Raw genomic sequence first — 16,005 nt, forward strand, 5'->3', positions numbered from 1 at the left:
AGAGAGAGAGAGAGAGAGAGAGAGAGAGAGAGAGAGAGAGAGAGAGAGAGGAGAGATTGATTGATTTCCACAGCAGCTTTGGCAAGATTGCCCTGGTAGCTTCCCAGCAGCTAGAATTCAGTCACAAGTTTCTGTGTGCTGGCATGCCGTATTTTGCATCCACCCACCAGGGTCAGTGTGATGTGGTTGTAACATGGGAAGGACACAGGATTTAGGACTGTGTCTTAGTTGTATGATTCACTGCTTAGCTGTGAGCAAATAACCTCCCCTTGTTTGCTCATCTGCAGTGTGGAATTGAGACTAATCAATAACCTATCTGCTCCACAGAGGTGTGGAGTATCCGTGGAAGTATTGTGCAAACCTCAATGCATTCAATATGATACTCAATTATACTCAGTGCTGGCTACAAAACCCACCTGTTAGTTGCTACTTGTTCCTTTGTCACCCAGGAGCCTTGGAATGTTCTTTGTAACTGGAAGAGTGGCTGCCTGATTCTTATTGCCTATGTGTTTATGGGTGGATATTTCCCCAGTGTGCTTTGGAGGAAACTTGAACACCTCTGGAAAGAGCATGAGTCAGAACACGTTTTTTTTTTCTTGGCCCATCCCTTTTGTCATTTGATCATTTAGGACTTGGTGACTTCTCCGGTCTCTACCGAAAACATTCTTTAGTTTATTAGTTACTATAATTACTTGTGCACTTGCTCCACAGATATTTACTGAGCTCTTTGGGAGGTGCCTGGCTCTGTGGGTGGAGGGATGCAGGAAGAATCACAATAGGATTCTCTTTCAGGGTCTGGTTATATAATTCTGGTCGGTCATGAACTTGAGATCCTCCTGTCTGGGCCTTCTGAGTACTGGGATTATGGATCTGAACAACATGAAGTGCATGGTGGCAGTGTGTAGGGACACACTTTGTGCTTGTCTGTGCACTCATCCTTCCTGTGATGTTATCACGACTGCCCTGGGGAAGATCTCCATCTCACAGGTGCGGCGAGTGAGGCTTAGGTTTCTAAGGTGCTCTCAGCCTTGGATCCTCTGTCTACAAGATCTGAGCTGTCTTCCTTAAACCATATTGCCTCCTAGGCCTTATGGAAGGCCCATCCTTTCAGGATCCATCCAGTCCTTTCATACATTCTCTGGTGGCACCCACTTCTGGGATCACCATATCCTGCCAACAGAACACCATCGAGATGGTTCAACTGTTTAGGCAGACCATTCTTTCCCATTCCAGGGTCCTTGAGTGTTGCCCTTCCCCCTACCTCTCCAACCCACCTTTAATCGTGCATCTGAATCTTTCATATCCTTCCCATCATGGTTTAATTGTCACCTCCTTACAGAGGACAGCCTGTCACCCGAGTGTCCCTTTTCTGGGCTTTTCCTTCCTGGTACTTGTTATGGATGCTTCATAACAAAAAGTAGGTATTTGCTTGTGGATGGTAACCAAATGTATACACACTCCTTAGCATGGGATATAGAGGGCATGCATGAGTCTTACTCTATGAGGTTGGGTGCCGTGAAGCAGTGCTTTATATTTGCAAACCAGCTGAGCTTTAATTTCAAGCTCCCATCCTATGGGCTTGGCAGGGCTCCCGGTCCTGACTCTTTTCCCTTCGTGCCTTGGGGGAACCTCCTCCTGTTTTGATGGCTGGAGAGGGCAAAGGTCTGCTCTCCCATCTTTCCCACTAGCTTCTGGTCGAGATCTCTTTCTCTTGCTAACCCACCTCTTTTTCTTTCTTTTGAAAACACCCTTGGCTATGGTGCCAGGGAAGCAAAAGGGCAGAAAGGCTGGTAGGTTGTCTCTGCCTTCTCTTCCATCTGTTTCACCTAAATAAATAAAACTCAGGTTATTTCAGGGATGACAGAGGAGCATGAAGGGGGTTGGTTCGTCTCTCAGAATGCCATCCCAGCACAAACATGTCAGGAAGGCTGGTCTGGAAGGTGACCCTCAGGGATACTAGCAGTGTCCCGACATTGGATTTGTGTCCAAGACAAGGCCAAGCACATGTGGATTATGAGATAAACCACTGCAGAGTAACAAGAACAGTAAATAAGAGTGACAGTTATTGAACACTTGTTCCGTGCCAAGCATTGAAATGGTTTTAAATTACGACATCTCAAACTCCAGAGCCTGGGCCCTAATTCAATGCCACCTTACCTGTAAGAGCCTGATCGTAAACCCACTCAGTAGCAACTGGCCCTGAGTGCTTTGCTCCAGGAAGCAGGAAAATAATTCTGATAAGAGTCTAAGCGACAGTCTGTGCTCCATGAAGCCATACGCACTGTGTGAGTTTAAGATTACCAGTGCAGGGCTGGGGAGATGGCTCAGTGGTTAAGAGCACTGACCACTCTTCCAGAGGTCCTGAGTTCAATTCCCAGCAACCACATGGTGGCTCACAATCATCTGTAATGGGATCTAATGCCCTCTTCTGGTGTGTCTGAAGAGAGTGACATTGTAGTCACATAAAATAAATAGAGAAATCTTAAAAAAAAAAAAAAAAAAAAGATTACCAATGCAAAGATTGGTTTATGGGGGCTGGATTACAATTCAGAAGTAGAGTGCTATCTTAACATGTATGAAGCCCTGGGTTCCAGCCCAGGCGGTTCAGGGTGGGGGTGAGAGGATGGAGAGGTAGGGAGTTGGGGTTGGGGGATGGGGACAAGGGGTGCTGGTGGTGTCACTTTACTACCTAGTGGGAGGTCAGAACTGTTCTGGGTTTCCTTGCTTTTGAGGGTTTGCATGGTTGGTCAATTTATTGTGGCCCTTAAAATACTGCTCTTGTATGTTAACCATGCTAACATGCTTATTTCATATGTGTGCACACTGTCCTTTCACGTTTCTCTGAGGACTCTGAAGACTTACATCTCTTAAGTTCTCAGCAGCATTGGAGTGACCCAATGTCTCCTGAGTGCCACTACGTGCCAAGTCTCTCTGTTCTATGTGCTACACATAGGCAAGCTCACCTTTTTCCTCTCAACAAACCCCTTGTCTCCACTGGAGAGACCAAGGTGTCAGGCATGGTAATAAATAACTTGCTCAAGTGGTTATTGAGTGACCAAGCTGGGGTACAACCTCAGGTCACTTGGCCCCCAGAGATCTCAGGCTTAGCTTCTCACCTCTAATAGCAGAGATATCCTTGAAGGATAAACCTGAGAAAGGAGTGATATATCTCAGTTTTGCACATGGCTTGGAAGGTTTATCAGTTGCATAAGGGCATTGAGACATGATAGAGAGTGTTGGCAAGCTGTGATATTTAGGGGTAAATATCAGACATGATACCAAAACTCTGGGGTTCCCTTAGCTATGTTGCCTATGGGCCTTCAATCTTGAGCAAGTCACTTCATGGGGCTTACTTTTCTTACCAGTCAAGTAGAGGGTTGCTGGGGGATGGGGGTGGGGGACCTTGAGAATATCATAGTGCCTTTTAAAATGGAAAGTACTGCTTAAATTCCAGGTAAAGAAGTTATCACGTTGTCATCATTAAGAGTAAGGGATGTTCCTTTTGTCTGGTGAGGCTGTAGTGGTTTCGGACACTCTCTGAGTTCATCATACTATCCAAGGACAGGTGACAAGAAGAAAGATCCTGGAATGTTGGCCGAAGAGGGCAAAGACCCAGTAAACAAATCTCAGGGAAAAGCCAAAAGCAGCACAAAGGCAAAGCTTGTGACAAGCTCAACGTCCTTGCCCTTTTTAACAAAGCTATATATGACAAACTGTAAGGAAGTTCCCCGCTATAAACTTATTACTTCAGCTGTGGTCTCTGAGAGACTCAATATCCATGGTTCTGTGGCCAAGGCAGTCCTTCAGGAGCTACTTAGTAAAGGATGTGTCAAGCACTGAGTCCAAGTAATCTACCGCAGAAACAGAAAGGGTGGAGATGCCCCACCTTCTGGTGAGGATGCATGGACAGGTTCAACCAACTCTACATTAAAATAAAATACTGTTTTAAGAAGAGTGAAGGATGTGGGTATGTGTATGGGGGGCTGAAGAAAAGAGCGCTTGTTGCTCTTATAGATGACCTGAGTTTAGTTCCCAGAACCCACAGACTCATAGCTATCCATTACCTAGAGGTGGTATCCTCTGAGCATATCACTTACTTCCGTTTTCTTTTTTTCTTTCTTTTCTATCACTCATTTCTGAATTCAGAACTTGTATTAGAAACTTGACTGTTGAAACTCAGATCTGTGTCTCAACCTAGCTGCAAGGGAGTCAGGACACACGTGTTTTCTAACTTCTTTGGCGAGAGAGGACTTAAATAAAGAGGTTTTACAGATTTAGGTTGCCATAGATGACAGATATATTTTATACTGGACTAGTTTCTAACATGTTTGACCCCAAGGCCAAGCCATTCTTGGGAATGGCTCTAAGAGAAATGTACTCTGTTGGCTCCTGGCTCAGTTGTGAGGAATTGTGAAAATTGTACTTGTATCTCTAGCCAACTCTGAATGCCAAAATGGATCTTGCTCCCTGGACAAAGGACATGGTTTGTGGTGGCATTACATGTATCAAGAAGTCATTCTGGAGTATCAACATGCAGGTGAGAAGTCCAAATCAGACTACATTATGAGGGAGAGTGAGTGGGGTAGCTCTTATTTTGAACCTGTCAGTCACTGGTTTTGTCTGTCTTTGCTGTCACCATTCCTGTCAGGATTTAAACATACATAGGTGCCAGAGGTGGTGGCCGACAAACACCAAAGTGGCCATCCATGGTGCATGCATGGGCCATCCTTGTCACAGTAATAAAGTCCCTATCAGAACTCCCAATGGGGGACTGGCAGGTACAGGTATGCTGGAGGCAGAATGCCGGGAGAGCTGCAGGCATAAGGAAGGAATATATAATATATCGAACAGAATGAGCTAGCAGGAAGCAAGTGGTAGGTGAGTCAACACCTCCTGCCCGCCCTGCCTAAGAATGAGAGAGGAACGTGGGCTTCTAAAAACCCTCCCAGGGGGACGATTTACCTCATCATTCCAGAGACATGGATGATAAAGGAGAGAGGCTTGTGGAGTTGACTCCAGGTGGGGTGAGGGTCTCCAAGGGACCAGTTGGGGGTTCTCTCCTAGTGAGAGGAGAATCCATGTGCAACATCCACTCTGGAATGGTATCTCTAAGGGACAAGTTGTGTGTTATGGAACCCAGTACCCTAGGGCTCCCAGGTTGACAAAAACTTCTCAGGCTGTCTTGACATAAAACTCACTGATGGTTTTCCAGGCTGTGGGGGAGGGTCCAGCACTAAGATGTAGAGGACAGAAGGAAGGTGAAAGGGATCCTTCTAGAGTATTCCCAACAAGGGATGGCTCCATTAAGACTTAAGGCTAGGGCTGGAGAGATGGCTCAATGGTTAAGAGCACTGACGGCTCTTCCAGAGGTCATGAGTTCAATTCCCAGCAACCACACGGTGGCTCACAACCATCCGTAATAGGATCTGATGCCCTCTTCTGGTGTGTCTGAAGGCAGTTACAGTGTACTTATATAAATAAATAAATCTTTTAAAAAAATTCTTAAGGCCCAGTTAGCTGGCTCAGGGCAATGAAGGATAGGGACAACGGGTTATTTCACTGGGGCTGCTGCAGTGAAGGATAACAGAGAGAACAGCTTCACAGTGTCTGAAGTCAAGTATCTGCAGACCCATGTTCTCTCTGAAGATGCGCAGGAAGGACCTGTTCCAGGCCTCTCAGTTTTTTGGAGTTCCCTTGGCTTGTGGTGGCATGCCGCCAATCTTCACACAGTGTTCTTTCCATGCGTGTCTGTGTCCAAATCTCCCCTTTTTATAGACACACCATATTGGATACGAAAGGAGCACACCCCACTCCAGGGTGCCCTTAACAACCGCAGTGGTTTTATTTCCAAATAAGGGCTCATTCTGAGGTCATGGATGTTGAGAATTCGCATGTGAGTTTCAGGGGACACAATTCAATGCCAGCCCATGGGCCTCATATGCTGGACTTTTGGAAGGTAACTCACATGTTCTGTTTCTGCACAGCTGACACCCAGCGCTGACATCTTTGTAAACATGGGTGATAGTGAGAAGTCTGGAGTAAATGGCCGGGGCTCAGACAGCCATCACCTGCAATCTGTTGAGGATGCCCAAACTTGTGGGTAACCTTCTTCCTATGTGTAACCTCTATGGGGGAACACGCCTTCCTGCATCCCCATGTTCTCAGCCGAAGGAATAATACTTCCCTAGGATGGTTAGTGTAAATTGTCAATGTGATGGCATCTAGAATCACCTCAGAGGTGGGCCATGCCTCTGTGGGATTCTCTTGATTAATTGATATGGATAAACTAGCTTTTTTGTTTGTTTGGTTGGTAGGGTTTTGTTGTTTTTTTTTGAGACAGGGTTTTAATATATAGCACTGGCGGGCTGGAACTCAGTGTGTAGACCAGGTTTTGCCTTGAACCCATAGAGATTACTCAGCCTTTTTTGTTTTTTGAGACAGGGTTTCTCTGTGTAGCCCTGGCTGTCCTGGAACTCACTCTGTAGGCCGGGGTGGCTTCTAACTCAGAAATTTGCCTGTTTCTGCCTCCCAAGTGCTGGGATTAAAGGCGTGTGCCACCACTGTTGGGCTCTCACTCATCCTTTTAAGTAATGGAATTAAAGCCGGGCACCTCTGTGCCCAAAAGGGGAACCATTAATCTGTTTCCCTATTGTAGATGGGATGTGACCAGCTGCTTCAATCAATCCCCAAGTCTCTGTATGTGTAAGCTCTTCCCTTGGGTGGGGCTGAGATCGTGCAGGACAGGGGTCAGAGGAGCTAGTACTTTAGGACCACTTCCCCTGCTGCGCCAGGAGACATTTGTTGCTCTGTTGGAGCCTGCTCATCCCACCTTCTGCTGACTCCCAGTTCTTCTACCTTTGTTTGTTCTAAGGTATAGAGGAATGGCTTAAACGGACTGTCATTCAGGGCTTTTATGGGCATGGGTTATTCTAGGTGCCCAGTTTCAGAGACTCAGAGAACACACTGGGGGTCCAGGTGCCCTTTCCGAAGATATCTCTGACCTTGGAAATTGAGATAGGTCCTCCACAGCTGGAGAAGCGGGGGCGGGTTCAGGAGGAGGAACAGGGAGAGCTTAGCCGCAGGATTTTAGAGTGGTTGGCCCAATTGGAATGCCCCTGTTTCAGCTGCCTCTGGCTACTGATGGGTAGATAATGTGCCAAGGTCAAATGGTGGGTGGCGCCCAGCGCCAGAAGCCAGACTTTGAAGGGCATCAGTTGAACTGAGGCTGGAGGTGTTGAGGGCAATGGCTTTCAGGGATCTGTGATCTCGTGTCCAAGCTGGAGAGGCTTGTATGTGCGAAGAGGGTCTACTCCAGGGCTCCTGAGGGGAAGGGAGGGGTGGCTAAAAGCAAGGTGGAGGAGTGTGTTTGAGGGATTGTGGGAATTTAGGGCCGTGCACCCGCCCCTCCTCTCCCCCCCACCCCCCCCGCAATGCGTGGGGCGCCTGGAGAGGGGTCTTGCGGGCAGGTGGGATCTTGCGGGGACCCGAGCGCGGGGCCCACGCTGGCCTGGTCGGGGTAAGTCAGGGATCGTCCACTCCCATTGTGCGGCCGGGCGGCGGCGGGCTAGCAGAGCCGAGCGCTAGGAGGTGGAGCCGTGGACTGCGGGCTCCGGCGCCTGCGTCCGCCCGGTCGGGCTCTGCGCGGCGAGAGGCCGGACGGGAACCGGGCAGCAGCGCCTCGGAGCTTGCGGGGAGGGACATGGGGCGCGGCGGCTCTCCCAAGCCCCGCAGGTTCCGGAGCCCGGAGGTACTTAAGGGCAAGGCGTGGGCGCCGGGCCGGGTAGGGACAGAGGACTAACATGGACCGGGTTGGGCCTCGGAAGGGAGAGCGGGCTGGGCACCAGGATGGAGCACCCCGGAGGGGGCCCACCAGCGCGATTCCTGACCCCGCCCTCCTTCCCCAAGGCTCCCCAAGAGGTCTCCGCAGCGCCCCCTTCTTCTCACCCAGGGTTTGGGTCCCATAGTGATTGAGAGACTCCTAAGTCTTCAGTCCTGCCATGGCTAATGGGGTGATCCCGCCGCCCGGGGGCGCCTCCCCCCTACCCCAGGTGACTGATGCGTGGGGGTGGTGTGGGGGAGGAGGGGCAGGATGGGTGGGGTGTCCTCTGGATGACCCTGGGACCACCAGATCCAAATGTAGAGCTGTATTGGTGGTGTAGAGGAATAGGGGGGGTCTTCGGTATTTCATGCACTTGTGGCTGGTGCTCCCATGGCCTGGGGGGAAGCCCTCAGAGGGTGTTTTGGGAATGTTGATGCAGGCAAGGGTGAAGGTGTTGGGAAGGCCCTTGAAGTATGGAGTTGGGGGTGGGTGGGGAGTGTTCATGAACTAGGGGTCCTTAGGAGAGGCTATCTGGCCTGCAGGTCCGGGTGCCCTTGGAGGAGCCCCCTCTGGGTCCAGATGTAGAAGAGGAAGATGATGACTTGGGCAAGACCTTGGCTGTGAGCAGGTTTGGGGACCTCATCAGCAAGACCCCGGCCTGGGACCCTGAGAAGCCTAGCCGCAGCTACAGCGAGCGGGACTTTGAGTGTGGGTAGCCTGGGGACCCCTAGTGCTCCAGCCTTCACCACCATCACCTTCATCACCACCATTACTGCGCTCACCTCCGGCTTGATCACTCCGTGTCATCCTGTGCTGGACGCTGTGCTGGGCCACCATGCCATGTTAAGTCATCCTGCCTCTCATACCATCACCTTGTTTACCTGTCAGGGGAGATGTAGGGGAGATGCGCCTGAGGTCTCCCCCAGTGACCTTCATCGTGCACTGGGTCCCACTCACCCTCTGCCCCACTGTGTTTCCTGATGTGTCTTCCCTCAGCTTCTCTCTTTCTTTGGTACCACATCTCCCGACTCCCCTTTGCGACTTTCCCTCTATGTCACTCCTGTCCCCACTTCACCTGGCCTCACCAATGACAGGAGCAGGGACGCATAGTTGGGAGGGGTGTCCTGGCTCTAGAGGAAGCACTGAGGTGCCTTTGTTTTAGATCTTGCGCTAGAATAAGGTGTGAACTCCTTGTGGGGGAAGCCCCACTCTGCTTCAGGGGTCTCAACCCACTCTCCTGCACCCCCAGTTCACCGGCACACATCCCACCACACCCATCACCCGCTCTCAGCCCGCCTGCCTCCACCCCACAAGCTTCGGCGACTGCCCCCCACCTCTGCTCGGCACACCAGGAGGAAGAGGAAGAAAGAGAAAACCTCAGCTCCCCCATCAGAAGGGACACCCCCTATCCAGGAGGAGGGGGGAGCTGGAGCAGAAGAGGAGGAGGAGGAAGAAGAGGAAGAAGAGGGAGAGTCTGAGGCAGAGCCTGTGGAGCCTCCACCCCCGGGTCCCCCACAGAAAGCAAAGGTAAGGTCTCCACGGACGGACTGAGGGCTGGCTGGTCAAGACGTGACGTGATCGAGGTGGCTCCTGAGTGGTGTGTCTGTCCATGTGTGTCCACAGTTCTCCATTGGAAGTGATGAAGATGACAGCCCAGGCCTTCCTGTCAAAGCTCCCTGTGCCAAGGCCCTGCCTTCTGCGGGCCTGCAGTCTGACCAGAGCCCCCAGCGCCCCGGCAGGTACTAGTCCCAGCTCCCTGGACCCAGCCCTTACTGAGCAGAACCCCACTGCCGTCCAGAGCAGGTGGCCCAAGTCCCTTACACTTACCTGATTTCTAACCCTGAATAGTGTCTGTAGGGGTGACCTGGAAAGCCGAGAGAGTGAGGAGAGTTTCATCGTCTCCGTGGTTTACAAGAGGGAGGAGCGAGCAAGAGGGGAGAAGAGAGAGTAGAGCCAAGGGGTCAAGAGTCCCCTAGGCCTGAGGTGTTGGTGAAGAGAGAGGGGTACAGGTAGACGAGCTGAGCCAGCGAGTGGGAAGGAGTGAGCATGCTGGGAAAGGAGGCCTCTGTATTCACTCTGTTCTCGAGGCTGGGGGGCTATAGGAGCTCATTAGCTCAGCAGCTCCTTGCCTCTCTCCATCAAACCTAAAGCTTCATGTTACTTCCTCAGCTCCCCCAGTCCCCGGGCCCGGGCTTCCCGAATCTCCACAGAGAAGACCCGGCCCTGGAGTCCATCAGCCAGCTATGACCTGCGGGAGCGATTGTGCCCAGGCAGTGCCCTGGGCAACCCTGGGCCAGAGCAGCGGGTGCCCACTGACGAGGCGGAGGCTCAAATGCTGGGTTCTGCCGATCTGGACGACATGAAGAGTGAGTGAGACCCTGTGGCGGGGACCTTGCGGGGGACCTTGAAGAGGGTCTCCCCACCTAGTCCTTTCCACAGTAGCCCCGTGGCAGAGAGAGCTTCATCTGCCTAAGCTACCTCTCTTCCAGAGCTGTTTTCCTTAGTGTCACTAGGGAGTGCTCTCTGAGTCACCTATTGCATAAATTGACCCTCTTGGAGGAGGGCTCTCCTGAGACCTCCTTCCTTTGTAAACTCCATGCTAACCCACCTGCCTGGAGGCTGAGGGCTGAGCTGCCGCTGCCTGGCCTCACCTCTTCCCAAGCCAGGCCTGCAGCTGCTCTCACTTCTTCCTACCACCCTTGCCCTGGCCTGGCTGTGATCTCGGCACATTCCTTCCATCTTATCAGTGCCTGGCTTTGGTGCCACCTGTCATCACCCACGGGGCTCTGTGCCCAGGCAAGGGGCATCGCTGGTCTCCTGCCCTCCTCCTCCTCCTAAGATTCACAGGGTGTGGGCGGGGGCAGAGGTGGGGGGAGTTAGGGCTTTGAGCTCAATACGTCATGGAAAGTTGCCAGGGCCTGAGGACAAGGACAGGAACAATCCGATGGCAGCAGCAGTGTGTGTGTGTGGGGGTCATAGGGAGGGTGTATTTACAGATCTAGGGTGGGGGCTGATAACGGCAGGAGCAGACTTGGGGGGACAAGGAGAATTGGGAGCAGGAAACCTTACCACATCCAGCTCTGTGTGGGCAAAGGTAGCTCCGGCAGGGGCTCCCAATTTTTGGGACAACCAGGGCTGAGGCCTTGGCCACCAGGGGAATGACAAGCCCGCTGGACAAGGTCACGGAGCCCAATGGGGCTCTGAGTCCTAAGCCTGGGGACACTGAAGACCAAGGCCCTGGGAGGAATCCAGGCCCCAGTGCTGGTGACTTAGTGGCCTCCGAGGATTTGGAAATGTTTGTACTGGACTTTGAAGACTATGGCCTATGGGAGCCCATGAGGGGCTACCCGAGCCCCCTGGCAGGGGTAGCTGCTTGTGAGTAACTGGGCAGCTAGCCTCTCTCCAGCTGTTTGTCTGGGCAGGGCATGTGGGAAGATGACCAAGCAGCCCTTCATAAGCTTGTTTAATAGGCACTAGTGGGGGCTGGGATTAGGGTGCTGTGGATATGAAAGTGTTGGGAGCTAGGTGTCTAGGGACAAGCATTGGACCCATGGCCCCACAGGTTGTGGCAAGGACTTCAGGGTATGGATAGGGCTGAAGGCTTAAGTGGGATCTGCCTTTTGTTGTGACTTGGCCAGTGCTACAATGTTGCTCTCTACTGCGCCTTCTTCTGAGACTGTTTCCACATCTGTGAAATGGCCACCTGGAGAATGTGTGTGGGATTACAACCAGGTGGACCTGGTGGGTACAAATGGGACCTGGAGCATGTGGGCTATGATCTTAGACCTAGAGATGGATCCTTGGGGCCCAAGTCTACCTTGTCCACAGGTCATCGACTGGAGGATAACCCTGGGGTGCGGCGACACTTGGTGAAGAAACCATCCCGGATACAGGGTGGGAGAGGCAGCCCCAGTGGCCTGGCACCCATCTTGCGCAGGAAGAAGAAGAAGAAGAAGCTGGATCGGAGGCCTCATGAGGTATAGTAGCCCCAGGGTGTCTGCTTTTGGGATCCAGTTTTTCCCCTTTGTGACAGTCCCAACTCTGACAGCCTTGAGGCCTCATCTTGATACCTATTGCAGGTGTTCGTGGAGCTGAATGAGCTGATGTTGGACCGGAGCCAGGAGCCACACTGGCGGGAGACAGCACGCTGGATCAAGTTCGAGGAGGATGTGGAGGAGGAGACAGAGCGCTGGGGAAAGCCTCACGTTGCTTCGCTCTCCTTCCGTAGTCTGCTGGAACTTAGGAGGACCATTGCCCAGGGTAGGGCTCCTTGGGCTGGCAACTTCTCCCTACCATTAGTGTTGGACTGCCCAGTGAGTTGAGACCACTCTGGGAATTCTGGGCAGGACTATGCATTGCACCTGGGCTTAATGGACCTTCTAGCCGTCGGCACTCTTAGGCCATGACTCACTCCCATTGCTTGGCCCCCACTGTCGTATGCGTCCCCAGATGCCTGTAAGATGTGTATCTGCTGTTAGTGCATTGGACCTCAGCTCAGTTTGCACATTTGCCTGCCTTTGGGGAGCAAGGCAGTGGGGGGGGAGGTAGGTCTCCCCTCTGGCCGGACAGCTCCTTCCCTCACTGTGTCCTAGGAGCGGCTCTCCTGGACCTGGAACAGACCACCCTGCCGGGTATCGCTCACCTTGTGGTGGAGACCATGATTGTATCTGACCAGATCCGGCCTGAGGACAGGGCCAGCGTTCTGAGGACTCTACTCCTGAAACACAGGTGTGAGGGACTGGCTGGGGAAGAGGGCTCTGTTTGCTTCAGCTGGCCTAGGGCCATTGTGTCTTCTGAGGTTGTGCCTGAGCTTGCGTTACTCAATGTGATGGGAGCTTATTCCCCTTCTGTCTTCTGACAGCCTTAACCAAGAAAAAGCTGTCACATTAAGAAGGGCTGTAGGCTGTGGCTCCTCACTTCTCAACTCCTTGTGATCTCAGTCTAACATAAGCCTCTCTGATGTACCTTGCCCCCTTCTTCAGCCATCCCAACGATGACAAGGACAGTGGCTTTTTCCCTCGAAATCCGTCAAGCTCCAGTGTGAACTCAGTCTTGGGGAATCACCACCCAACTCCTAGTCATGGCCCCGATGGTGCGGTCCCCACCATGGCTGATGACCAAGGAGAGCCAGCCCCGTTGTGGCCACATGACCCTGATGCTAAGGAGGTTAGTGTACCTTGCCTGGCCTGGGCCTGGGAACTTAGAAGATGCCCAGTTTAGTTGAGATCCGGAAGGCTGGATATCTGGCACCGTGACGAGCATGCTGTGGGTCTGTGGGTGGCGCACATGAGGGCTCCCTGTGCTGACGATACAGGGTTTTGCTGTGGTGATGTGCCTGACCCATCGGAGCCATTCCGCTGATAAGGCTGAGGTGGGGTAGGGCATAGAGGAGGGGGCAGGGTCCTCCTGAGAGAGGAAGCAGGGCTGGGACGAGGGCTGGGAGGGCCTGCTGTGGCGTCTAGGCTGGGTCCCAGCCCTATTCCAGTTCTGCGTCCTCAGAAGCCCCTGCACATGCCTGGGGGAGACGGTCACCGAGGGAAAAGCCTGAAACTGCTGGAGAAGATCCCCGAGGACGCCGAGGCCACCGTCGTGCTTGTGGGTGAGGAGGGCCGGGTGCTGGAGGCAGGGCATGCTGAATGTCCTCTGTTCTGGTCTGTGCCCCGGGCCTCTAGAGGAGGCTACTGAGTCCTATCTTCTCCATTCCCAGTTTCCTGCCGTCTTAGACTATGGGTAGTTTAATATATAGATAGCACCATTGTAAGAACTAGGGGGGAAAGCAATCCTTATGAGACACCCTTGCTTTTCACCTCTTGGTGACTGTTATGTGACTATATACACGCAAGCGAACAGGGTACTTGAGGTCCGAGGTTCCTTTCGCAGCGTCCAACGGCTCCACTGTACAGAAGAACCCAGCTCTCCCTCCCAGAGCCTGCTTCGACTGTCCGCCTGTCTGTCCATCACGGGTTTTGTCTTCCTCAGGCTGCGTGCCTTTCCTGGAGCAGCCGGCGGCAGCTTTCGTGCGGCTCAGCGAGGCTGTTCTCTTGGAGTCTGTGCTGGAGGTCCCCGTGCCTGTTCGCTTCCTCTTTGTGATGCTGGGGCCCAGCCATACCAGCACTGACTATCACGAACTAGGGCGCTCCATTGCGACACTCATGTCTGACAAGGTTGGTCCTGTGACCTGGGATGGCTTCTTTAGGCCTGTCTCCTGGGTCCTGCTTGTCCCCTAGCTGTCTGTCTCGGGAGTGGAGTTGGCAAGCTGTTAGCTCAGGGTAGAAAACAGAAACCTAGGCTGTGCACAGTAGTAGAGTCCCAAACACAGTGTCTTGGATGTAGTAGGAAATGTGGACTGTCCCTCTGTCCTGGGTTGATGCTGCTGACTATGGCTGGCTTTCGTCTCCTAGCTTTGTTCTGCCTAGTCAGAGATGTTCTGAAATCCTTTCCTAGACTGGCCTGGTGCCTATGGCCATCTGCCTTCTCTATTCCATCTCTATGATCTAATATGGCCTTTCTGAAGTCTCCTTCCTGGGCTCTCTTGGCCCATCCTTGAGAGCCATCCCCTCTCCCCAGCTCTTTCACGAGGCTGCCTATCAGGCAGATGACCGGCAGGACCTTTTGGGTGCCATCAGCGAGTTTTTGGACGGCAGCATTGTGATTCCCCCGTCGGAGGTGGAGGGCCGAGACCTACTACGTTCGGTGGCGGCCTTCCAGCGAGAGCTGCTGAGGAAGCGGCGGGAGCGGGAACAGACCAAGGTGGAGATGACCACCCGGGGGGGCTACGTGGCCCCTGGAAAAGGTCAGACCCCAGCCCACTCCTGATTCTCTGAGTCCTGTGCGCTTTTACCATCACTGCCCCTAGTGCTGTGGGGGACGCAGCCAGGGCCTCCAGACAGGATGGAGTGGCCTGAGTTTCATCAGAACCTTCCCCGTTTCCACAGAGCTGTCTTTGGAGATGGGGGGCTCCGAGGCAACCTCTGAAGACGATCCCCTGCAGCGGACAGGCTCAGTGTTTGGGGGGCTAGTGCGGGATGTGAAGCGCCGGTACCCGCACTACCCCAGTGACCTGCGGGATGCACTGCACTCCCAGTGCGTGGCCGCTGTGCTCTTTATCTATTTCGCGGCCCTCAGCCCTGCTATCACCTTTGGGGGGCTGCTAGGTGAGGCTCTCGGGGGTCACTGTGTGTGTGTGTGTGGGTCAGATGTCACTCATAGGGGTCTCTGCTTCACATCACTTAGAGGGTCGATGGACAGCGGGGGATAGGAGAGCTGCAACCCGCTTAGGGAGCTATAGGGCCAGAGGACTCCAGTGATCCATTTGAGGGTGCGGGGTTTAAAATGAGGGTGTAAAGGCAGGATCCCCATCGTTTCCTTAGGAATTCAAGTCAGGTCTTGTCTGATGTGCTGGGAGCTGCTCTGCTCTTGGAGAGCCAGATGAGGAAGGGGCAGAACAGGAAAAGCCAGGCTATGGCTCTCTTATCAACCCCTTTCCATCCCAGGAGAGAAGACAGAGGGGCTGATGGGCGTGTCAGAGCTGATTGTGTCCACAGCTGTGCTTGGGGTCCTCTTCTCTCTGCTGGGGGCCCAGCCGCTGCTCGTGGTGGGCTTCTCTGGGCCTCTGCTGGTCTTTGAAGAAGCTTTCTTCAAGGTAAAGCCTGTCCCCTACCCTGGGCACTGCCCCTCCTTCTTGCCCTTTGTCAGCCCCTTATCCAAGTGTCCAGGAGCTGGGTCTCTGTACCCTCCCTTCTTATCCTTGGAGTCTACCCCCGTTCATCCCACAGGTGCCAACCTCAGGGCGGACGGCCGACCGGTAGGTAACCAGCCTCCTTACTATCTCTAGTTCTGCCGAGCTCAGGACCTGGAGTACCTCACCGGTCGAGTGTGGGTGGGCCTCTGGCTGGTGATCTTCGTCTTGGCCCTGGTGGCTGCGGAGGGCAGCTTCCTTGTCCGCTACATCTCGCCATTTACCCAGGAGATCTTTGCTTTCCTCATCTCGCTAATTTTCATCTATGAGACGTTTCACAAGCTCTATAAGGTGTGGTAGTGTCCAAGATGGTGGGTAGGGGGAGGGTGGAGGTAGTGCCTGCCTGCCCTAAGGAGGCCTGGAGTTTACTGAGAGCAAGACATGACATGGCGAGAGGGGCTTCGTGTGTGCGTGTGTGCGTGTGTGCGTGTGTGTGTGTGTGTGTGTG

General features: G+C 53.1%; 1 protein-coding gene across 5 annotated transcripts in view; it reads left to right on the plus strand.

Moving 5' to 3' along the window:
- The first annotated feature begins 7,397 nt into the window (after positions 1 to 7,397).
- Positions 7,398 to 16,005, plus strand: part of Slc4a3 (solute carrier family 4 member 3) — a 16,984-nt gene continuing 8,376 nt past the window's right edge. Inside the window, exons 1-16 of one of the 5 annotated variants that reach the window (XM_021197677.2) lie at positions 7,398 to 7,516; positions 7,906 to 8,048; positions 8,362 to 8,527; positions 9,069 to 9,346; positions 9,443 to 9,558; positions 9,989 to 10,185; positions 11,648 to 11,796; positions 11,899 to 12,079; positions 12,412 to 12,547; positions 12,802 to 12,985; positions 13,319 to 13,418; positions 13,799 to 13,983; positions 14,387 to 14,612; positions 14,755 to 14,973; positions 15,313 to 15,461; positions 15,654 to 15,848. In XM_021197677.2, coding sequence (XP_021053336.1) covers positions 7,998 to 8,048; positions 8,362 to 8,527; positions 9,069 to 9,346; positions 9,443 to 9,558; positions 9,989 to 10,185; positions 11,648 to 11,796; positions 11,899 to 12,079; positions 12,412 to 12,547; positions 12,802 to 12,985; positions 13,319 to 13,418; positions 13,799 to 13,983; positions 14,387 to 14,612; positions 14,755 to 14,973; positions 15,313 to 15,461; positions 15,654 to 15,848 — 2,532 coding nt within the window. In that variant the 5' untranslated portion in view covers positions 7,398 to 7,516; positions 7,906 to 7,997. Of the gene's footprint in view, positions 7,517 to 7,600; positions 7,748 to 7,905; positions 8,049 to 8,361; positions 8,528 to 9,068; positions 9,347 to 9,442; positions 9,559 to 9,988; positions 10,186 to 10,842; positions 11,195 to 11,647; positions 11,797 to 11,898; positions 12,080 to 12,411; positions 12,548 to 12,801; positions 12,986 to 13,318; positions 13,419 to 13,798; positions 13,984 to 14,386; positions 14,613 to 14,754; positions 14,974 to 15,312; positions 15,462 to 15,653; positions 15,849 to 16,005 lie in introns of those variants that run through there. The other 4 variants (XM_029538667.1, XM_029538665.1, XM_029538668.1 and 1 more) reach the window with 4 other exon arrangements.

The sequence above is a fragment of the Mus pahari genome, chromosome 5, assembly GCF_900095145.1.
Source record: "Mus pahari chromosome 5, PAHARI_EIJ_v1.1, whole genome shotgun sequence".
Taxonomy (NCBI): domain Eukaryota; kingdom Metazoa; phylum Chordata; class Mammalia; order Rodentia; family Muridae; genus Mus; species Mus pahari.